The 24,488-nt window shown below is 39.3% G+C and overlaps 1 protein-coding gene across 1 annotated transcript; it reads right to left on the minus strand.

Annotated features, from left to right (window-relative positions):
- Nucleotides 1-141: 141 nt before the first annotated feature.
- On the minus strand, nt 142-24,457 carry LOC309710737 (thromboxane-A synthase-like). Its single transcript, XM_082540475.1, has 14 exons — nt 24,384-24,457; nt 21,519-21,663; nt 20,933-21,026; nt 7,120-7,172; nt 6,554-6,650; nt 6,317-6,433; nt 6,088-6,176; nt 5,837-5,985; nt 5,368-5,498; nt 4,899-5,255; nt 4,706-4,794; nt 2,979-3,116; nt 1,990-2,152; nt 142-1,845 (listed from the first exon to the last, which is right to left on the minus strand). The coding sequence occupies exons 2-14, from the start codon at nt 21,617-21,619 to the stop codon at nt 1,732-1,734; spliced, it is 1,692 nt and encodes a 563-aa protein (XP_082396601.1). The 5' UTR covers nt 21,620-21,663; nt 24,384-24,457; the 3' UTR covers nt 142-1,731.
- Nucleotides 24,458-24,488: the final 31 nt, after the last annotated feature.

A 24,488-nucleotide genomic window follows, 5' to 3' on the forward strand; every position in this document is an offset into this window, starting at 1 on the left:
CATATGTATAAACAGCCTTTAATTTTAAATGTAGCTTCTTATTCCTGTGACATGCTCAGTGACTTCTCATGTCTGTTTTAAATACAGTGTCATGTAAGTTTTTTTTCAATTCTGTAACCAAAAGAGACAAAATTCAGCCAGTTTCAGAAAGAAGAGAAGACCAGGTTTATAAATACTTGGTGTGTCTCAGAAGCACAAAGCACTCACAAAGTACTGTCGTCTGACCACAGAGAGAAAAATCAGCTCTGCTATATTTAACATGTGCGCTTCACATTACCGCAACTCCTCAACTATTTTGGGCTTAAGAAAATTCAAATTGTTCCTAAAAGATGACAATTTAGTAATTTTACAGCAATTATAAAAAAAAAAAAGCCCAGGCTGCCTGCATGATACTTTCTTATTGTAGTCCAATAAGTCGCAATCATCGGCCTTGTGAAATTGTGATTTCTCCAAATCTTTTAATCATAATGTGTCAGAAGTTGAGAGTGAGAAAGGTTACTATAGAACTACCAAACTATTTGATTATAGTATGCAGTATTTTCAGTATTATAATATTATCTTGAGAAGGGACTTCGAGTTGAACTTGAAATCACTGTAATGGTTTTTCTTGAAATGTATCAGAAAATCCTTATTTTGCACTTGAAACTGTACGCATTTCCTTTTCCCTCACAAAATCTCTGCTTTCATGCTTGAAGTATATCCTTAGGCAGAAACGCTTAGCAAAGTACATCAGTGCAAGCCTTAGCAAGGACAACAGATGATCTGGTGTCAAGATACAGAACAAAATTGGATTGTTTGTTTTGTTGCAAAATAAACACATTGCAAAACTGAAAAAAGGAGTAACGTTACCACTTTGTTTATATATTTGCATCAACAACAAGCTGCATTTCACCCATTTCATATGTAAATCAATTAAACAGATTGTTTTGTTTCCTAGAAAGATTTGAATGAATCATCAATAAAACACTTTTAGATCATTTATATTGAGGCCTAATAACATTTCAGCACTGCAGTTTCTCAAGTAATGGCCAAAAATCTAAATTGACAGATTGGATGTGAGTATAGGAAACTGATGTTCCAATAAGGTGCAATAATAATGAATGAGTTCATCAACACAGGTAATGAAAGGATTCTAATGTTTTTTCCCACAGAGTAAAAGTGCAGTGAGTGTTTCATATCCTGAGACATGTAACAGGGACAAGGGTCATCAGGAACAAAACAACAAAGATTTTCTTTCCTATTATAAAACCACTTACTTCACCCTCAAATAGCAGCTTTGGAGGCACAGAGTTACGACCACTTCATGCTCCATCAAAGATTTCAGTGTATCAGTAACAAAAAACACGACTTTTTTGCCAAAAATATGTCATTATTTTGTAAATTCGACTCACTTAAAGTGGCAACGTGTGACTGTGAGAAGTGCCATTCAGAGTTGTGTTGTAGCACACTCACAAATGAATAACCCGCATGGTGCACCCATCAGCAGGGAGTTCAAAAAGACCTAAACTGTATCCAAAAGAGAGAGGCTGGTAAAGAGCACTTGGATCAACAGCACTTTTGTGCCACTGTGTTTATCATTACAGCGGCAATATTATCATTATCATCGACTTTTCAGATCACTGTGTGGGCTGAATCATTGAGGTATGCAGAATGTCAGTAACTATGGAAATATTTTGCTGTAAATCAAAGGAAAGGCATGATACACGAAGACCCTGAGCCTCAGGTTGGTGTCTAATCATCTGATGGAGAAATGAATGGACCATCTCTTTGGTCCCTTCTTGTGATTTTCACATAAATGCCATTTTTAGGTCCAAGAGTGCTTGACGACTTCAACTCAAGAGGAACCTGAAGACAGAAGAAGTGCATCTTTACATATTTATGTAAACAGCAACTTTCTAATGTCCAATCATCTCCTCTATGATCATTATTACTGACTGTCCAAGTATTTACATTGCCTACACATTTTAGTAGAAAATAATAAATGAATACCTTGGTCTCAGAGCAGGCCACAATGCTGAAGCTTTGGAACAGGCGCACTAAAGCCATTTTGATTTCAAGCTGGGCGAGCCTCATTCCCACACAGTTACGAGGGCCGGCCCCAAACGGCAGGTATACGAATGGGTGTCGACTGGCCTTGGCCTCTGGTGTAAACCTGGGGATAATCCACAGGTTAGGTGCTTTGGGGGAGAATTAAAGGCAGTGCCAATGCAAAATCATCCTGTCAGTTATGTTTCATTTTAGAGAGGATTTTAATTTGGGGAAAAAGCAAGACCAGGCAACTTTTTCAACGTGAAGCTCAAAACTCAAAGGACAGAGTCAAACTGAACAAGTAAGTTTCTGGCAACAGGCTTAAGGTTTTTTTGAAACTGTTTAAAACAGCAGCTGGCCTTTTAGAGGCATCAGTCTTATAGAAAGGTATATCTGTGTGTTATCGTATAGCATGAAGAGACATTGTGTGTTTTCTTTAATGCTACTTAATCATCAGAAAATCAACTGGGACATGAAATTAAACCTTGTGGTTCACCACACGGATAATGAACGGTTGCCCATGGTGACTAAAAAGGATCTTTCTAATATATCCAGAGGCCAACACAGAGGTTGTATACAAAAAGGGAATGTCTTTCAATGTCCACAGAAAAATTATGGAGATTCTCAGTTGTGGTGAGCACAGTGTGCTGTGGTCTGCTGGGAGGCAGCAGACCATTGCAATGGCAGATAGTGATTATTTTACTGCATTAAAATGTATAATTGGTACACTGTACTTTGATCAGAGACGTGGCACACAGCCATGTCATTTGAGCGCTGCACATGGTGTACTTTCACCAGACAGATGGATGAACAACACCTTAGGTTAATATTTGTCTTGTATTAATGTTATTACATCAACATTTGATTGACTTCAAAGTTAGTTACAAGTGTTGATATTTTTAAACTTGAATATGCTCCGTTTGTCATTTATTAGAAGTAGACTGAAGCACCTCTCTGGGATGAACTCCTCAGGCTCTGGCCAATGTTCCGGGTCATAATGGAGGAAGCCTGCAGGGATCTCCACTGTTATCCCTTTAGGAAGGAACTGGCCATTCACTACACAGTCATGGTCAACTTCTCGTGCAAACCTTAATGGGACAAAATACGGAATTAACGTAATACAATTAAACTATACTAAAAAGAAAATCGTTATAATAGCTTTTATTTTTAAAGTCAAAAAAATCTTTCACAGGACTCTGCAGTCCAGTGAAAAACTACATACTTCATGAGTTAAGAGGGTAATTAGCAGCTAGGTGCAGTTAATCAAATGCATTTTATTGATTGATCAATAAATTGACCTCTATAAAAGATATAAAACGGTTCGTGTTAACTCAGTGCCAAGAAGGAAAAGTATCAGTTTAGAGAAGCAATTGTTCCTGTTCATCAATACAGGCATGGTCAGAAATCAACTTCAGGTCTGTTGTTCTATAGTGAGCGAGATTATTCACAACTGGAATAATTCAAGACAGTCGTTAATCTTACCCAAGCAATGAGAAAGACTGAAGCAACATTGAGAGACGAGTGGGCAAATTTCTCCACACTGCTGTGAGACTGATAAAGTCATACTGAAAACCATTACTTCAAGTTATTCCTTATACATCTGGTTCTACGAGCTACTGAATCATGGGGTCGATTTCCTTTATCACAAGACAGCAAAGAGCCTGAAAACTTTCTTTTACATAAAGTAATGGAGATGATAAACAACAATATTCAGACAGATAGTGACGTTTAAATAATGCTCAGCTAGTAATAAGGGGCCCAAAGTGTGCCTGGAAAATATCCCCCACACCATTACATCACCAACAGCCTGAACTGTTGATACAAGGCAGGATGACTGCATGCTTTAATGCTGTGCAAGAAATACAACACCATCCAAATGTCCAACTGGTGAGAGCAGGCAATATTTTTCTAATCTTCTGTCATTTTGGTGAGCCCATGTGACCTTCAGCCTCACTTCCCTGTTCTTAGGTTACAGGAGAGGCAACTCAAATATCTCCTCCTGTGAAACTGCCTGCTTCGAGATTCAATGTTCTGTGCAGTCAGAGATGCATACCTCAACTGTAGTGAGCGGTTATTTGAATTACTCTTTCCTTCTATCAGCTCAAAGCAGCCTGGATATTCTCCTCAGACTTCTGGCATCAACATTTTTACCCAGAGAACTGCTGCTAACTGGATATCATTTCTTTATAGTATCATTAAACCCCAGGAATGGTGCACAAAGATCCCAGTAGATCAGCAGTGGTTCATTTATTTAGATTGCCAAAATTACTTCACATTTCAGTGTGTACATGTGCAACAGTGTAAAAGAAAGACAGCTAAAGTTTTAAGTGGATTGCAACTTGTTACATTACTTTTAGGCTACATGTAACAACAGTTAACAAACATTTAATCCCTGTAACAGCTGAAGCTGCAAGATTCCAAATAATATCTGCATCGTTTCTTTTTTTAACATCTGCATCACCACCTTAAATCTGGCGGTCAGCGTTTGGTGGGCCATGGCACCATTCTCCCTTCCCCAATGGGCCCAACCTACTCTTGCAAAGCAGTCCAAGAGAAGCAGTGACATGTACATTTTATCTCCTCGTTGTATGGTATACATGTATGATTAAATATGGCCTATCCTCCAAAGTGCTATAAAAAAAATACCACCCTGTTTCCACTTAACATCCTTCTTTACCTGAATCCAGGAGGGTAGAGGCGTAATGCTTCACATACAACCATGTCCAAATACTTCAGCTCCTGGACATTTGTGTAATCAGGTGATTCCTTCAACAACAGTAGCATGAATATAATCGATAACTGTCCATAATAACATGCAACATGCAAAGAAAACCAAAACAAAGCAAAGCACCACAACGTAAAACACTCACATGTCTAGTGTAGAAGTCATCCACCTCTTTCTGTACTCTGAGTTGACATTCAGGGTGGAGGGCCAAGAGGTAGCAGGTGAACGCCAGAGTGTTGCTACTGGTTTCATAGCCTGCCAGGAGGAAGACGAAAGCCTGACCAACAATCTCATCCTCAGTCATCATCTTTTTCTGTGGACGCCTGACAGACGGCTCCTGTGAATGAGGAGGGTCATTTTCCTGAACCGAGCCCGAAGGCTGGGTCTCCTGGTTCCTGTGTTCGATCTCCTCGGGGTCATTTGATGTGTCAAAGTGGTCCAACGACACAATCTCTTTGGTGGTTCGAGCATCTAACATCAGCTGAAGGAAGTCTCTACGCCTCTACATGTAAAAAGAAACAAAAGAAAACGGTAAATATTTATTTCAAACAAATGATGAAGGGAGACGGCTCGTTTTAGACACAGAGTGACTGTGTTAACTGTCTGAGATTCACCTCCTCAGGAGGCTGCTCCTCTCGCTGTTTGATGATCTTCTGAATGCTGTTAATGAAGAAATTATTCATCTTATCTCGTCTTTCATTGGGGAGAAGTTTTGCCATGGGAGCGGCAAGGAAAGGAAAAGCCACTGAAGACATTAAGACACAAATTCGCAGATGTAATTATGAATTATGAAATGCCATAAAAAAACTTTGCATTAAGAATTCCCGATAACACTGTGGTAATGTTGAAATCTAAACAACATTTCTAAACAATGCATTAATTAATATATCTTGTCTTCCTCTATAAATCTTCTAATTACTTAGAAATGATTAAAATTAATTACAATTCCAAAAACTTCTTTTTAGGATTGGTCTAAAACGATGTACAATTTTTCACATTCCTAAATATATTTATCTTCCTCTTTTAATGTCCTAAATAAATATCTTAAATTCAAGTAATAATGAAGTAATATTGATGACTAACTGAAAAATAACAAAATGGGCCTGAAGAAGGAAAAATTGAAGAACATCTGAGCGTGGTGGACAAACGGGTCGTCTGGGTTGTTCTGCGAGTCCACCTGAGTTGCAAATGCCACACTGGCAATAACATCCATGGTAAAGTAGCCAAAGCACCTGCAGGAAAACATATACCAAAAATTAATTAAAGAGAAGATTGAAAATTTAAAATAAAAATGATTCTTTCAGTATTTGTTTTTTTATTGTTTTTGTACTTACTTGTGGATGTCAAAGGCCTGTGCTGACTCAGCGTGGCCGTTTAAATTCTTCATCAGGGCATCGATGGCTATGTTGATGAAAGGAACCATCTATACTCAAAAAGATTAATCATGAGAGACTCAAACCAGTCCTGCCAAAACCCTTTAGTGAGTCATTACATCACAAAATAGAAAATTCAAATACTTTGCAATGCATTTTCTAACAAGTAATAGAAATGTTAATGTCTCACTTCTTTCAGTTTGGCAGAGCTGAAGGATGGGGTCAAGATGCTCCGTACTCGCTTCCATTGTTCATTCCTCAGCATGAGTAGACAGTCAGTCATGGGCTTGGTGGCAAAGCGAAAAGCCTGCAAAAATGAGACAAGAGCACAAACGCAAAAATCCATTACAGCCCATGAAGTAAGTTCGTGTGGAAATAATTGCTGATCACACATCGTGCATCTAAACGCTCCGTCTAATGTCCTCACCATTCTATTAGGGAAGCTACTGAAGTCCTTGACCATCAACTGTCTGAGCATATCAGGATCTGCTATTATCACGACTGGTCTGCGCCCCAAATAATACCTGAAATATGCCGATGTATAGAATATGAGTGAGATACCAGCCAAAACAAACAAAAACCTTTGATGCTAAGTAAAGTATTCGTGTCATTTCAGAATGCAGAAAAATGAAAATGTTCAGATAATCATTGTATCTACTTTTTCAACCTTGGTGTACTATTGCGATGTAATATAAACTTTCCTGTGCAAATGGTGTGTGCACAGAAATAAAAGATAAACAGCTATTAATCTAAATCCAAGGTAATGAGTCCATTTTTGTGCATCCTTTATCAGCAGGTGTCTCTGTTTCTGTGGGAGGAAAACTCCTAGAATTACATAGAAAGCAAATGCAGTAGCACCAGCTATTATTAGTTTCTGTGTCAATGCTGTTATAAAATAATAATCCAGGTGCACTGATCTCTTTGCAAATGTTCAGTTTGCTATTTTTCCACAATAGTAATTTCAGTAGATGCTGATTTTTTTTTTTTACTTACCCACAAACTCTACCATGTGTTTTTATTACATAACTCATAGGTTTGAAAAAACCCTGAAAAGAAAGTGGAAAACAAAAACATCAGACTTAAAATATCCACATTATTTACTGTTTGTATAACTGAAATCACAGAAAAGGTTAACAGCACATCGGCTTATCACAGCCATGACCTTATAAGTGATCAATTTATAAAACAAAATGGTCAACTGACAACCCTATAAAAACTGAAAATAAAAAGTTTAAACAGGAGCTTAATCCCAGTTTAATTGAACAAATGTTGCATATTATTCAGCTGTATTTTTACTTCACTGCATCAGAATATTTTTAAAAATGACAATAGATGTAGATTGCAACCTTTAAACCAGCAGTCCCCAACCTTTTTTGTGCCACGGACCGGTTTATGCCCGACAATATTTTCACGGACCGGCCTTTAAGGTGTCGCAGATAAATACAACTAAATAAAACCAGTAGGGGTGCAACGATACACAAAATTCACGGTTCGGTTCGATACTTTGGTGTCACGATTCGATATTTTTTCAATACAAAAAAAATGTTCATGCCTTTTTAATTTGTCATTTATTAAAATTATAAATATATATTTTAGCTCAAAAGTACAGTTTTTAAATTTAATGTTGCTGAAACAAAAGTAATTAAAAAAATAAATATATCTCAGGGCTCTCAAAATTTCAAAATCCCTGGTAGCCCTTCGGGCAGGGACTCTTCAGTTTTTGGTAGCCCAAAATAAATGTAAGTAGCCCGAATAAAAAAGAGAGCAATTTTTTGATTGATGTTTTGTTTCCTTTACAATATTATACATTAAAGTATAAAATTGTAAAGGAAACAAAACATTAATCAAAAAAATTGTTGAAAAACAAATTACAACATTGTATAAAAATTACAATCATCAACTCAAATACTTGGTTCTAATTGAACAGAAATTTCTATGAACTTGTAAGAACTGTGTAGGACATGAATCAGTCTGTGTCAGATCCTGACTTTGAAATTTCCACTGAAGTCACAGGTAAGAGACAAGTGGAACCAAGATCGAGGCCATTTGCTTTTTGAAGTTTGCAAAGACTGCTAAATTGTGCCAGTGGTAGTTCACTCTTTGCAACATAGTACGCTGTTATAAACAGATTTTTCAGGTTTATTTTTAGTATGTTATTTGCAATTGGTGTTTGTTCTGGGAAATAATGCATTTCTTGCATTTCTCATGGGTTCTAATGGGGGCCTTTCTTAAAATGACTGGTCCCAGTAACAAAGGCGCTTGTCGACTCAGAAATCGAGAGAAAACCAACAACACACCCGGTGGAACATTATGTTATTTACACGGGTGCACATAAGTGGTCCGCATGTGCGCATTCGCTGTCAACATAAAAGACGCACTAGATAAGAAGTTGCAACGCGCGTTTGCGTCCATATAAAAAGCAGTGTTTTTGTCCGCTAGAGTGGGATTTTCACGGCACATTCCGCACCACATCTCTGTGCGTTCATCATTTGTTTGAAGCCAGCTCACCTCCTGCAACCACTTTTCCGAGAATACGCGCTTCTTTTGTGGTTCGGACTCCTTCTGACATTTCTTTGGAGTGGAGGAACACCAAAGTAATTGCTTAAAGGAGCTTCTTCGACATCTTTAAGAGTTTTAAACAAATGTCTGTCCTCCTCCAGAAAATCTTATGTACGCAAACACGCGTTGCAACTTCTTATCTTGTGCGTGTTTTTTTTTTTTTTTGACAGCGAATGCGCACCTGCGGACCACTTATGTGCAGCCCCGGTTACATAGCTCGTCATATTGCAGCCACAGAAATTCTTTTGTCCATGAAACCATAAAGCTGCACTTTCTTTTTGCCTTATAGTCTGATTTGTCATAACTTTTCCGTTTTGTGGTAAACTTTTCTTTGGCTGTCACTTCTTCACCCTGACCTGTCTTATTTGGCTCAGCAGAACTAAAATATATATCCTGCTGCTTTTACACACACACACACACACACACACATAACGGTCAGCGATTCTCTGCGCGATCAACCTCTCATATGTTGCCCGACGGGCAGGGCAGAGATAGATTTTGGTAGCCCGACTGGAAAAATCGCTAGCCCCGGGACGTCGGGCTAGCGATATTGCAAGCCCTGTATCTGATTGAGGAATCACTGTCACTACTGTCACTACCCGATCCGTACCGGAAACCCGATCCGTACCCCGCATGCGCGAAAGGTTTCTACTTCCGGTCGTAGCGTTTTACGATAGTTATGGGTCAGAGTATCTGTTAAGATGTTAAGAATAACAAGTATATCTTAAAATGTTTGCAATAATGAAGCATTTCAGTACAATGAAGACAAAAACGAAAAATAAAAAGAAAGTTACGGATCAGGACTCTCCGATCCTTACTGCGCATGTGTAAAGTCTGACCGTACAAATCGGGTCTACCCGATCCGTACCGCGCATGTGCAGATGTTTTCTTCTTCTTCTGTTCGTTTAATGGCAGTTTACTCCCCAGTGTACGAGGATACCGCCACCTGCTGACGGAGCGAATAAACCCTATTATAAACTGAATTAGCGTCATTACAAACGTGTGTTAAATTTGATTTAGCGATAGTCGAGTGTGTTTATGCTTGTCTGTGAGGAGAGGATTGTTGGAATAGTGATGATGATGTACGCTATCACTGTCAATTGTCAGTAAACACTTCATCTGGCTGATGAATCTACACGTGAGATATTACAAAGTCTGCATTATTAACTCTGTAATTAGGCGCCATTCTTCTTATATTACGGCGCTGTTGCTCAATCGGGGGACGCTCTCTGTTGAGGAGAAAAGCATGAATATCTTTGTATACGGATTATCCATTGTTTAAATGTCCCGGGCAGTCGAAAAGAAGGCAGAGCTGTTGAGAAATGCTAGGAGCTAACTGGGCGCTAACCGCATCATTCAAATATATTGAATGTCGCAATATTGGCAAAGAGAGGAAGATTTGCGCATGCGGGGTACCGATCAGGTAGTGACAATCACTCATCTTTGGAAAAGAGAGTTTATTACAGAGAAATGGCTCTTTCCAAAATAAAAGCTATACTATACGCTTCTTCTGGGCTATATTCTCAGCAGCATATTGTAGCGGGTCAGGACTGTTCGGGGTTCTGTTTGTACAGTTATGTTTTGTTTATGTTGCCATAGTGACGGGTGACGCCCTCTCGCTGCGACGGTGTGTCCTTCCGGGGTTAGAGGGCGCCCTGTGTGCTGTTCTTGTTGTTGTTGTTGCTGTGCGGTTGCCGCGCTGAGCAGTTAGCTAGCGGGCTAGCGATTTTGCGAGCCCTGTGTTACAGGCATGGCCCTTTAAGGATGAAGCCTGATGGGAAATGTATTCGGGATGTGTGTAGCGGGACTGCCTAGTGTGTGTGTGAAGAGAGAGAGCGGAGAAGGGAAAAAAGTAACGGTTAGCTACAGAAGAGACGAAAAGAAAATAAATAAAAGGAATATAATAACTCCCTCGACAGCCAGAGTTGTGTCGGCGATGCTCGCTGTGAGTAAACTGTTTCAGCCCACTGTACGCGGTGTTCGTGCCTTAGAGAAGAAATAAAGTTCGGTGAAGCAATTTCCTACTCCTCCTTCGATCTTTTTGCTAGCGAAGTTGACCTGTATAGTAAGCTGTTGCCGGCTACGAGTCAGTTACGGAACCTTCAAGTAACTGCCAGAGGTTTCCTTACTACGGTTCGGGGCCGCGGATCTGGCGCGGTAACACCTGTATCTGATTGAGGAATCACTCATCTTTGGAAGACTAAACCTGTTGGTTAAATCTTTGACTTTAGTTAAAAAGAAAAAGGCTGCTTTTTTTGTTTCCTTTGTAGAAGATTTTGATTTAGTGAGTTAATAATCTGTTAATTTATGTGACCCCATCTTTATATTTTATTTTCACTATATATGAAAGTTGCTAATATGTAAGAAATGTTTATTCTCTGAATCTGTAATATATGGTGCATTTTGTTTGTATGTTTATATTACTAATAAAAAAAAAAAAATCTTTGGAAAAGAGAGTTTATTACAGAGAAATGGCTCTTTCCAAAATAAAAGCTATACTATACGCTTCTTCTGGACTATATTCTCAGCAGCATATTGTAGCGGGTCAGGGCTGTTCGGGGTTCTGTTTGTACAGTTATGTTTTGTTTATGTTGCCATAGTGACGGGTGACGCCCTCTCGCTGCGACGGTGTGTCCTTCCGGGGTCAGAGGGCGCTCTGTGTGTTGTTGTTGTTGCTGTGCGGTTGCCGCGCTGAGCAGTTAGCTAGCGGCAGTGTTCTTTTTTTTTTTCTTTTTTCAAAATATTAAACTTTATTAAGAAACAGTATACAGAACATGTATACAATCAGAACAAAATTAACATATGCCAGGGGGTGTAATACAAAGAATTACAAACATTCAAATAATTTGTAATTACTACAAATAGTAATAGTTTTCATAGCCTTTTTGTTAAGTGATCCACTAATCAATTTTATGTAACATAAAACATCATTATAGTAATGTTTAAAATTAGGTTTTTTGTTACTGTATTTGCATTTGTGAAAATAAAATTTAGCTAAGATAACTAACAAGTTTATTATAAAGTAAACATCTCCTTTTTTTTGCCTTCGAAAGAAACAAAATACAACATTTTCCCATTTCACAGTAAAGTCATTATAGAGATGTCCAGCAATGAATCTACTGAAGTCTTTCCAAAATGTTCTAGCGTATGAACAGATCCAGAAGAGGTGTTGCAGTCTCAGGATGGCTTCCACAAAATCCACAGCTCACATTTATGTCCCTTTTGAACTTCGTCATGTAATGATTAGCAGGATAAAATTTATGCAATATTTTAAATGAGACTTCCTTCACTTTATTCGTTACCAGATACTTGTTAGGAATTGACCATACTCTTTTCCAGTTAATGTCACTGACAAAGAAATTCCAATAAGAGACCACATGTGGAATAGTTAGAGATTCTGTCTGGAACAAAGCACGGATATTCTTATTACTTTTACTGTGGTTTGTTAGACAGATTCTTCCTATGTGTGAATCTAAAGGGTTGGGGAGAGAAACAGATGATATGGAAGGTTGAATACCTTTAAAAAGCATTATAATACCCGTAGGTATTGCATCAAATAATATGGCATATTCTTTGGGTGTGGCTGGAAATTTATAGGTGTTTAAGAATTCTGAGTAGGACATGAGCTGCCCATTAGGATTAAACAGCTGATTCACTAAAACAATCAGTTTCTCAACCCACCTAGAAAAAAATAATGATTTATTTTTATACACTATGTTCCTATTATTCCAAATTGAATACGTATGGGGTGTAAAGTTGTGTTTATATATAAGGGACCAAGCTAATAGAACTTGTTTGTGAAACATCGAGAGCTTTTCTGGAAGCTTATCTATATTATAATCACAACCTAAGATAAAACTTAGACCACCAAACTTAGAGAAAATGTAGTGAGGAATAAAATTCCAAATGGATACCGGATTTTTAAGAAAATGTTTAGCCCAATTAATCTTAAATGTATTGTTTAGAGTAGTAAAATCCAAAACATTGAGACCACCGTGTTCATAGTCATTCATCAATACACTTTTTCTGATGTAATGTGTCCGGTTTTTCCAAAGGAAGTTGAAGAGCATTCGGTCAATATCCTTACAAGTTTTGCCGTCCACATGCAGAGAAATTGCTGCATAAGTCAGTCGAGACAGACCTTCTGCTTTTGAGAGCAATACCCTTCCTCTTAAACTTAAATCTCTCTGCAACCATTGATTTAATTTGGTTTGAGATTTTTTAATAATTGGGGGAAAATTTAGTAAAATTCTGTCTTTTGGATCTTTGCAGATAATCAGACCTAAATATGTTGCTTCATTTTTAACTGTTATATTACAAATACTCTGAACATTACACTCTTTGACAGGTAATAACTGACATTTATTTAAGTTTAGGACCAATCCAGACCCTTTTGAGAAATCCTCTATTACACGTAAAGCAATTGGCACTTGGCTGGCATTTTTAAGAAAAATTGTGGTATCATCTGCCAATTGACTGATGACAATCTCTGTCTGCTATGTTTATACCCTTCACAGGGCTATTCGAAATATGAGAGGCAAGAATTTGGGTGCAAAGTAAAAAAAGATAAGGGCTAATCGGGCAACCTTGGCGTACCCCTCGATTAAGACTAAAACGAGAAGTAGTGCCATTTTTCATTCTAATAGAACTATTAGCATTGGAATACAGAGTTTTGATAGCTGCAGAAGATATCACCAAAACCAAATTTCTGAAGTGTAAGAAATATAAATTCATGCTCAATTGAGTCAAAGGCTTTATAGAAGTCCAGGAGAAGGATAAATGAGTCATCAGATATTAATGCTGAGTAGTCCAGAATATCCAAGACGAGTCTAATATTATTGGAGATGTGTCTGTTTGTCATAAAACCAGACTGTGTCTCGTCTACAATATCGTCCAAAATATATTTAATTCTTCTAGCTAGCAATAGAGCTAATATTTTATAATCATTATTTAGGAGGCTTATTGGTCTCCAGTTGTCTATAAAAAGTAGGTCCTTCTTAGGTTTGGGAATTAAAGTAATAAGTCCCTGAGTAAGGCTGGGAGGAAGAGTGCCCCTTTCAATACTTTCATTATAAACCTGCAACAAAAAGGGTGCCAGCTGACAAGAAAATGATTTATAGAATTCAGCCACCAGCCCATCTGTACCCGGAGATTTGTTGTTTTTAAGAAATTCAATAGATGTCAATATCTCTTTTTCAGTAATTGGACTGTCACAAAAAAGCCTATCAGCACTTTTAATCATTTCAACATTGTTTACAGAGTCAATAAATTGGGTAGCGACCTTTGCGTTATAATTGGATTCATACAACTTTGAGTAGAAATTACAACAAAATTGAGAGATAATTTTTGCATCATCACTGACCGTACCATTTATATTCAATTTATGAATAGTATTGGTTTTAGATCTCTGTTTTTCTAAGCGGAAAAAATAAGCAGAATTCTGCTCTCCCTCCTCTATCCATCTTTTTCTTGAACGAACGAAAGCTCCTTCAGCTTTCTGGTGGTAAATCTCATCCAGTTTAGATTGAAAGGACCTAAGATGTAATCTATCCTCCTCCGAGACCTCGTCTGGTGGGAGTTGATATATTGCGGAAATTTGAACAATTAGATTTTCTTCTTCTGCTGCCCTTGACTTAGCTATTTTTGCCCCATACTGTCTCAACATTTTACTTGTCTCAAATTTAAAAATTTCCCAGTTTGTGCTATAGGAATTCACAATATTAGCCTTGTGTATAAAGTGCTTTAACAGTCGTGTAATTTCAGATTTTACAATTGTATGGCTCAGAAGCGAGCTATTTAATTTCCAATAGGAGGATCTATTAATTGCAATAGTAGGAAAGAGTTGCAGATTAATATATATTGCTCTATGATCCGTAAGTGGAGTTGTAAGGATATTGACCGTAACACTGTCCTTTGATAGACTACTTGATATTAACCAGAAATCAATACGTGATTTCCTTGAACCAGAACGGTTACTCCAGGTAAAAGATATATCATCAGGAAATTTGTCTCTCCAAATATCAGTTACATTAAATTTATCCATAAATGTTTCCAATCTCAAATTATTCCTAAAATGTTGTGCTGGTGGCCATCTGTCTATAGTGTCATTTAGTGAAACATTAAAATCTCCTCCAATTATTAAGTTTGAACTGGGATATTTAGAGAGCCAAAAACTAATCCTTGTATCTAAAGAGTCAATTAAATTATCATTTTCAGGTTTGGTATTATAGCCATATAAATTGACAATTATGAAAATGGAGTGATTGTATTCTACTATCAGACAAATATAATGACCCAAAGAGTCACAATCTGAATGTAGAACAATACCTTCGAAGCTACCTTTGAGAGTTGTGACCCCAGCTGACCTCTCTGTGCCATGCGAATACCAAACATCGTTACCCCACTGAGACTTCCAGAAGTTCACATCAGCAGATACAGAATGGCTTTCTTGGAAAAAACAAAAATGACTTTTATATTTCTTAGCAAACAAAAATAAGGCTTTACGTTTACAGATCTGTCTCAACCCCCTGGCATTTAGGGAAACAATAGAAAATGACAATTAAGAAAACAAAAAATAAACAGCTAGAAATTTAAAGAACCAATATTGTGTGCTTAACAAAAAATAAACCTCACTAAGGGACCGAGCATTGCAAGGATGAAAATAACTCGGCAGAAATACACGAAATATTTTTTAGGATACAACTCAGGTGCTGAAACTTAAAGTGTCCTCACACTATAAATGAGGCATAGACTTAATGATCCAAAACGCCAGAAGGATCAATGAAAAACAGCCAACCAAGTCCAAGCAACTGTGCAACATTGTAGGGTCTTTTCCATTCCTTAGCTTCCCCCATATTCACCTCTCATTCTGAAGACGGGAAAACTTCTGTCCCATTAACAAAACCCCGGCATCCGACGTAATAGGCCTTTTTATTTTCTCTGCGAGCCTTCTCGATAATGGGCCACAACTTGCTCCGGCGCTCCCTCTCTTCTCTGGAAAGGTCCTCAGCAAACTTCAAGCCCCGGTTTTCCTTTAAGAATGGAGATGTCTTAGCTGCTTTCCACAGGCTATCTCTGGTTCTGCGGGAGATGAACTGGATGATAATAGGTCTGGGACTGGTGTTGTTTGGGCGTTTGGAGCCGACCCGATGTACGGTGTCAATGGTGTCATAAAGTTGGTTTTTACATTCAAGCAACGTAGCCTGACAAATCTCAACAGCAACCTTCCATGTATCCTCCTGTTGTTCTTCTTTGACACCAAATAGCCTGAGGTTCCACCGTCTGGAATATCGCTCGAGATCTGTGATTCTTTGCTGGTTTTTATCCATACGCTCTTCCTCTTTGGAGATTTTCTGCTCCAATGTGCCCACTCTGCATTTGACATCGTTTATCTCTTCGCATGCAAAGACCACAGTTTTCCTGATCCCGTCAATCTGTAGTGCAAGGTTATCCATTCTTTCGTTTATTAGTTTTGATAGAGTTTCAACAATATCCACGCTATCTCCCTTTGAATGCATCGCTTTCTTTGGCGCCGGAGACTGGCTGGGTGAGACGGGTAGAGATGGAAACTCGTCCATTACGTCCTCAGTTATTGGGAGAGGTAGTGAAAGAGCCGTATAGTCATGGCAGTTGTCAAGCAGTGGGTTCACCGACCCGGTTGTTTGGCTAGCATTAGCCTTTAGCAGTAGCTTCGTCTTGGAGCTAGACGAGGGTCTTTTATTGTCACGCTGTGACATTTTATCTCTTAATTGATCAAAATCAGTCCTTTTCTGGCTTAAATACCGTAAAAGCTTCTAAGGTCTGAGTTGACACAGTGTTGCTACCGTATTATAAGGTTACATTTGCTAAGCTCGGCAGTAAGCGTGTACTTACTCGGCCATCTTGGAACGCCCTCCAGCGGCAGTGTTCTTCTGCAGATGTCAATAAACGGCTGTGCTCCCTGGCTAGCTCACGGGAAGCAAGACCAAACGACACCTCCGTCTCCTCCTTGTCTGAGCTCGCTACATTGGTGTCAGAAGTGGGATGATGGTGGCACCCCATGTTCTGACCCGAGTGACTTTTCCCCCGCCGGTCGTGACCGGCCGGTGCGCCAAAAGAAGGCACCTGGACATTTGCAGGACTTTGTGTGGGGCAATGGGGTCGTCGGGGACGACTGACCCCTTAGGTGGGAGGCTATGTAGCGGGTCAGGGCTGTTCGGGGTTCTGTTTGTACAGTTATGTTTTGTTTATGTTGCCATAGTGACGGGTGACGCCCTCTCGCTGCGACGGTGTGTCCTTCCGGGGTCAGAGGGCGCTCTGTGTGTTGTTGTTGCTGTGCGGTTGCCGCGCTGAGCAGTTAGCTAGCGGCATATGGAACGCCAGGACTGCCATAATGAATTAATTAAATACACCATTAAATAATTAATTAAATGTGGCAATAATTAATTAAAATTGGAATTAATTAATTAAATAAATAGTTATGACACATGTAATTAATTAATTATTGACACATTTAATTAATTATTTATGTATTTCACATTTTAATTAATTATTTATGTATTTCACATTTTAATTAATTATTGACACATTTAATTAATTATTTAATGATATATTTATTTATTTCATTTTGGCAGTCCTGGCGCCTGGCTCTCATCATGAAATAATTTTATCTGTCAGCCTCACCCATCAAACTCAGGGGGCGGGGTTAACGCTGATCGAGTCAAAACCATTGCTTTGGCCTGGTGGCCATTGTTTCTAGCACACAACAACCGGCATGTGGAAGCTAACAGAACTGAGCTTTGAAAAACCCTGTTTGTGTGTCACCAAATACCGTTTTAATATTTTTTTAGCCGAGAATGTAGTGGTTTAATCTTCATGTGTCTGGTCGGTTTGTCAAGATACAGCCTCTTTGCAAAAGTGTTTCGATGATTTCAGAGATGTCTGCCCAGTCTCACGGCAAAGCGTGGGATAGACCCGCTCGCCTCGCAAGCAATCCCACCGACAAAGCGCAGGCCCCGGTACACAGCTGTAGTAACCCCCGCTGACTTCTTTTACTGAGGTTATATTTATCGGTGTTTTATTTCCTGATGTTCTTATGTGTCCTACGTGTTTCAGTCGCCAATTCTGAATTATAACTAACATTAAAAACATGTTTAAGGAGGAGAGAGAGCAAATAAATCTGTTTAACATCTGATCTTTGGGTTTTTGTTCAGTAATCAGCGTGACCTGTTTAAATGTTTGAAAAGGAAGATTAGATATAAAAAACGTCAAACATAGACTCAGTCTGCCTTCACATTTGATATGAGGCCAGCACGTATAGTGGCCTCAGCAGGCTATTACTGAAATACACGTGCTATATCATAAACTATGATATAAATAGGGAGGTCCTATTAACATGTTTAGTTTTAAAGGACACCTTCCTGCCTTTAGTCTCATTCATGAGCGGTATTAGTTTTCTTCTAACATCCAGAAGTCTGCACAATGTGTTTCATAGTTTGTAACAAGCCTTTGACAGGTAAACATAACATGACCGAAAAAGCAAAAAAAAAAAAGAGAGAGAGAGAGAGTGTTGACATAAGAAGAGAAAATGCTCTCAATTATGGAGACAGGCAAATGGTTCATTTATGTTTGATGTGTGTTTATTCCTCCCTAAATATTGTCGGTGAAGTTTGCCATGCACGTCAGATTTTCCTGCGCATTTTTATACGTCTGCCAACAGAGAGAGAAAAAAAATCACATTCTAACAGACAGCTGGTGCTTAGAATACAGTTGAATAACTATTAAAAAACAGATGATATTTAGATGATAGTTCAGTCTAACACATGTGCCAGTGAACCATTAAACGTCTGTGAAACTATGCAGTTATGAAACGTAACTTTAACCTCAGCCAAACCGATTTGCTCAGTTGTAAATAAAACAGCGAAGTAAACGTGACCCGACAGACAGAACCTGAGTGAATGAAGTCCAGCGTTTAACCACTGAGAGCTAAAACTAAGGTGAGGTTTCAAAGCTGTGTGCCGGTGATTGGACATCAGCCGCTGATGAAGCTGTTCGCCTATAAAGTGCTCTGTAAGGAAACAAGCTCCAGCAGCTCTGCGCTCGGGGAAAACACTATATTTACTTATCTTGTGCAGAAAAATGCGCTGACATTGCTTTATATCGAGCACCAGCTGCCCAGTTAAACGGTGACTATCACCAGGTAACGTAGGCGTGTTTCTTGAATTAGCAGCAGGTGTTAAACAGCTGACAGATGAGGAGGAGGAGGATGCATGCAGGTAAACTGAGGGTCTGTTAAGCTGATCGCTGGTTTCGTGAGAAAAATGTCAGCTCGTTCTTTATGTTACAGAAGCACAGAGACACAAGACCAGGCGGAAAGAGACGATCGTTCGGTGAAAATGAGAATCTGCGAATGCAACATGTGGAACACGGAGAGTGGAATATGTAAACAAACCGGTTAACGTACCCCCTCGGTGCGCTCTGCATGCTAATTGTTAGCAGAGCTAGTGAAATCTCTGAAAACATCTGAGCACTTTTGCAAACATGTTCTATGTTGACAACCTGACCAGACATACGTTGCGACATTCGCGGCTAAAACACTGTTAAAAGTGTAGCTGGTGACAGAAAAACGGGGTATTTTAAAACTACACCACCACCATTGCTGCCTGTGATTTGATCTGCATTCTGGGATACCTGGCTGCCCCAAGTCTACACAAGCAATCGATTATCTAGGATCGACCTGTTTTGACTTACTTTGCACGGCAACCAATCAAATGTTAGAGAAGCTGCATGGGCAGCGTTAACCCCGCCCCCTGAGTTTGATGGGTGAGGCTGACAGATAAAATTATTTCAAGATGAGAGCCAGGCGCCAGGACTGCCAAAATGAAATAAATAAATATATCATTAAATAATTAATTAAATGTGTCAATGATTAATTAAATGTGTCAATAATTAATTAAAATGTGAAATACATAAATAATTAATTAAATGTGTCAATAATTAATTAATTACATGTGTCATAACTATTTATTTAATTAATTAATTCCAATTTTAATTAATTATTGCCACATTTAATTAATTATTTAATGGTGTATTTAATTAATTCATTATGGCAGTCCTGGCGTTCCATAGCGGCAGTGTTCTTCTGCAGATGTCAATAAACGGCTGTGCTCCCTGGCTAGCTCACGGGAAGCAAGACCAAACGATACCTCCGTCTCCTCGTTGTCTGAGCTCGCCACAATATTAAACATATCAGGTCCCCATAAGGAGAATCCTGTGCTAACGGCTGTCTAAATGACTCGGGTAAAGTTTGTAGCATGCTTGTTGTTTTTGTCTGCTTCCACTTGTCTTTGCACTAGGATGATGTCGGCGTAAATGTGCAGTCATATTCGTTGTGTTCCCACCAGTGCTGTCAGCGTTAATCTCGTTGAAATGACGTTAACGCCACAACAAGGCAAATCTCCGTTAACGAGCTACCCCTGCGTGGGGCTAGACAGCCAACACGTTAACGAGCTAACTGCGCTAACACACTAGTTCCCACCCATGTAATTGAGCATTGCGTGGCACATCCAACATACTGTTTTACTTTAGTCCATGACGCGCTTACCTTCAGGGTCATACGTCACATGAAAACCAAAATAATTCCAAACGCCAAATCTGAATGAGGGTGGGGGAGGTTCAATTTGCCATGTTGCAAGGAGAGCTTAACTTCTGTCTCGCTAGCTTGCCCCGCGCTCTTCCTTCTGACGATGCTGTCTGTGTTGAACACTCAGTGGATCTGCGCTCGACAGTGCAGCCTAGGCGGAGTAGTCGAACGCAGATTCACTGAGCGCTCAACACAGACATCATCGTCAGAAGGAAAGTTGATAAAATAAATTACAAATTTTGTATTGTTCGATACATATGCGTACCGAACCGAAAGCACTGTATCGAACGGTTCAATATCGATACGAGTATCGTTGCACCCCTAAAAACCAGTACCGGTACCGAAAAAAAGAAGATTTATTCATAACACACATGAAAAGACCCAGGGAAACCGAGTTAACGATAAAAACGATAACAAAATAACGCTGAAAACCAATAAAAACCCTGAAAACCACACATTTCACACCTGAGCCTCAACTCTCGCGGCCCGGTACCAAACGACTCACGGACCGGTACCGGTCCGAGGCCCAGGGGTTGGGGACCGCTGCTTTAAACCATCCCAGTTTGACACAAAATGAAGCAGATGTTGAAGGTAACTCTGGTCTTCCTTTGTTACACTGTATCTTACCTGCTGAAACATGAATAAGTTGCCAAAGAAAGGCACTGGCTTTGGATGTTTGATGCCATATCGTGAGAGGACTGAGAAGGGACGGACTGAATACCTACAGGCAAAAGTGCAGAAATGTGATGATGTGTTGTGAATGAAAGGATTAAACATCAAGCTCATTAACTCTTAGATAGTTTTATTTTTATTTTTTTATCCTAATGATACTTTCTTTTTCCTTCACTGACATCTCATATTGAGAGTTCATGTGAACAGCGACCAAAATGTAAGTTCAATAATTAACTCCTTTTAAGTGCTTAGTTTGCCATGAAATAATGTGGGAACAGGCCTCCCCTGCCTATCAGTCAATTGTCCAATTACCTTTGAGTCTATGAAAATGGGTGACTGTGGATATACATAATATGTAACATATAGTATATATTGCTGTATTTTCACAGCAGAACAATATGTCACAAATAAACATACTAAGGTTTTATTTCCAGCTAAGTGTGGTGGAGTACAGAGAAAACTGACATAAAATGTGTCATTATCCAAAAACTGTCCGACTGTCCATCATAAATAAACAAATACTGAACATTTGTTCACTCACCAGTAAAGGAGACCGAGGAAAATGAGGAAGAGGCTGAGTGTCACAGATATTCTGCTGACCTCAATGTTGAACATGTTTAAAAAGTCACCTGCAGCCTGCATGTTGGAAAATCTTGTTTTCTATCCTCAGACTGAGATGAAAGTTCCTGCGCAGAAAAACAAGAAAAAGGGTTTAAGTTAACAAAAAGAACTAGATTGAATATAATGCACGTACAAAAACAGGAAGCCATAAAAATACTTGCAAAACAGGTCTTTAAAACAAAAGAATTATATACCCCCTTCATAAATCTTTTTGCCTACAGTGTATTTACCAACTGAAGTAAAGTTATAAGACATAAAAACAGACAGAAACGTCGGAAATCACCACAGCAGAGAAACCAGAAGTGTTATATAGCAAGGTAAAAGTCATTTTATATAAATACTTTAGATTAGTGATGTGACGTTCTGTATCGAGGCTTCAAAGCTTGTGTCGAGTAATTGAGGGGGCGTTTCCGCGATGCGCGTATCGAGGCTTGCTTCATTTATGGGAGGAGCGGAAAATGATGACTTCCGAAGCCTCGCTGCCCGGCTGTACCACGTGACTGGTTCATGAAGTGGTTCGAACTTTGCCGCGAGATATGACAGCGATATAAACCCCTCAGACTTCATTCAAAATGTGGGTGTTTGATGGAGAGTTGCGGTTAGTGAGAGTTTGGAGACCGTTTGGAGGTTTATGAGAGTGAGGAGAGAAAGTCAGGAGAGAATGGAGCCAGCTAAGAAGAGGAGGATGTCCTCCCCTGTGTGGGAACATTTTGATCTTATTCCTCCCAACAAGGTATGTAAATTTCTACAGAAGATGTATTTTCATAATACTGATGGTGCGATACAATTTATGTTAAGCTGTTGTTACTTTTGTACAAGGTGAAGTGTTTGCTATGTGCCAGGGAGCTGGGATATAACAACAACACCTCATCCATGCTTAGGCACTACAGAGCTTTGCATGAGAATAAGGGGAACACCGATTGTGGAGCAAGACCAGGTGAGCCATCAAATGCCATGATAATATAGCATGCAGTAATGTTACTAAATGATATAACAATATTATACAACTGTTATAAGTTACGTGTGTGATATTTATATTTGTGCTTTGTCTTTATTGTCTTTCCTCAGGAGAACAATCTCCAATAGATGAAGACCTGGTTAGCATGGTGATTGAGGACTCACAGCCATTTAGCATTGTGGAGGACAAAGGATTCAAAACATTTGTTAAATCATTAAATCCTAGCTATGTTCTCCCCACTAAAAACGTCATAAAAGCAGTGAAAATGTAGTTTTTACTGAATAAAATGTGAACAGGCAGGACTGAGGCCTCAGTCTGTAGCTGTCCATACCTCAACGTTACAAAAGCACAACCACTGTCCACACCCCAACCACACCTCACCTCACAGTAAATGATCATTTCCATTTTAAGCATTTCCAAATGATCATTTTCCATACTGCCAGTATAAATATACACAGTATACTGCCATCACTACAATATACTTTTAAAGTTATTTTATTGGTTTTTAAATGTCTTAATGGTCTTGGGCCTTCTTATCTCTCAGATTTGCTTTTACCATATGAACCCTCGCGGACCCTGAGGTCCTCTGGTACTGGCCTTTTGATTGTCCCTAAAGTCAGGACACATACTCACGGAGAGGCAGCTTTTCAGTGGTATGGTCCTCGTCTGTGGAACAACCTGCCGGAGGAGCTCAGGGCCGCAGAGAACGTACATGTTTTTAAGAACAGGCTCAAGACCCACCTTTTTAATTTAGCTTTTACTTAACGTTTATCTATTTTATGCTTATTTATTCTATCCTGTTATTCTATTTATATTATTAATTGAGGTTTTACCTAATATTTATTGATTTTATTCTTATTCATTTTTTACCTTCTTACTCTATTTATATTTATATTGTATCCCATTCTTATTTATTTTTTTATTCTGTATATACTCTTATTAGGTCATATCTCCAGTGTTTCCTCGGAGGGCGCTCTCTGCACCGGGGCTGTGATCGACCGTGGCTGCTGGGGCTCTTCTCAGCCTGGCTGGGGGGCTTCTTTGCCTCCCTCCTGCTGTGTGCCCAGCCTGGAGGCTGCGGTCTGTGACCGGCTCCCGGTGCAGACGGCTCCCTGTGATAGTGTTTCCTCACCTGGCTCATGTGTGCCCAGCCCAATTTTACTCTTTAAGTAAGTGTGTGTGTGTGTGTGTGTGTGTGTGTGTGTGTGTGTGTGCGCGCGCGCGTGGGGGGGGGGGGGGGGTATCCATGATCGTTTATGTTAATGAAAGTGTGGGGAGTGAGTTGGAGGGGCGGGGTAGGCTGCTTTTAACCACGTAAAGCACTTTGTGCTACATCTTTGTATGAAAAGTGCCTTATAAATAAAGTTTGATTGATTGATTGATACATGTTTTACACACTTCTTTTGTTGTTGACATTTACAGGCTGTGTGCAAAAGGCCACACTCTTCAAATTCATGCCAACTAATATTTTTACGTCCAGTACATGTCCTACTGGAGCAAATGAAGCTTCAAGACGCTTTGCGCTGGGGTGAACCAATTGGATGAAAAGCTTCAGTGCTTCATGAAGCTTCATGTGCCCATCACTAGTTTAGCTGGATCTGTAGGGACCACTAACCACTGAACAAGTGAAACCTAACCTACCCTTTTTCTCTCATTTACTAACGGTCCTTACCTGTGGCGCACAACTCATTTACTCATGTGATGCTAGGTTAGCTTGCTGATGAAATAAAGGTTTCCATCTAACTAATATCACTAACATGTTTCTATTACTTGTGTCTTTATAATATTAACACCGCAACATTCAGCATATGGGAAACACACACTCACCTCACCACCTTCGTCCTTCGCCCAGGTTTTGTAAATATAATAGTCACGTCTTCCTCTTTTTGACAACAGCTCGTCACTCCACAGGAAGCTGCGTCGTCTACTGCC

This window comes from Aulonocara stuartgranti (assembly GCF_965226115.1).
Source record: "Aulonocara stuartgranti genome assembly, chromosome: 7".
Taxonomy (NCBI): Eukaryota; Metazoa; Chordata; class Actinopteri; order Cichliformes; family Cichlidae; genus Aulonocara; species Aulonocara stuartgranti.

What these genes read in the sequence shown, in the direction of transcription:
- LOC309710737 (XM_082540475.1), bottom strand. Translation starts at nt 21,619, where the DNA reads ATGCAGGCTGCAGGTGACTTTTTAAACATGTTCAACATTGAGGTCAGC. An exon ending in TTCCTCGGTCTCCTTTACTG is followed by an intron (nt 21,027 to 21,518) that starts GTGAGTGAACAA and finishes TTTTGCCTGTAG; the next exon opens with GTATTCAGTCCGTCCCTTCT. An exon ending in GAGGAGTTCATCCCAGAGAG is followed by an intron (nt 2,153 to 2,978) that starts GTGCTTCAGTCT and finishes GATTATCCCCAG; the next exon opens with GTTTACACCAGAGGCCAAGG.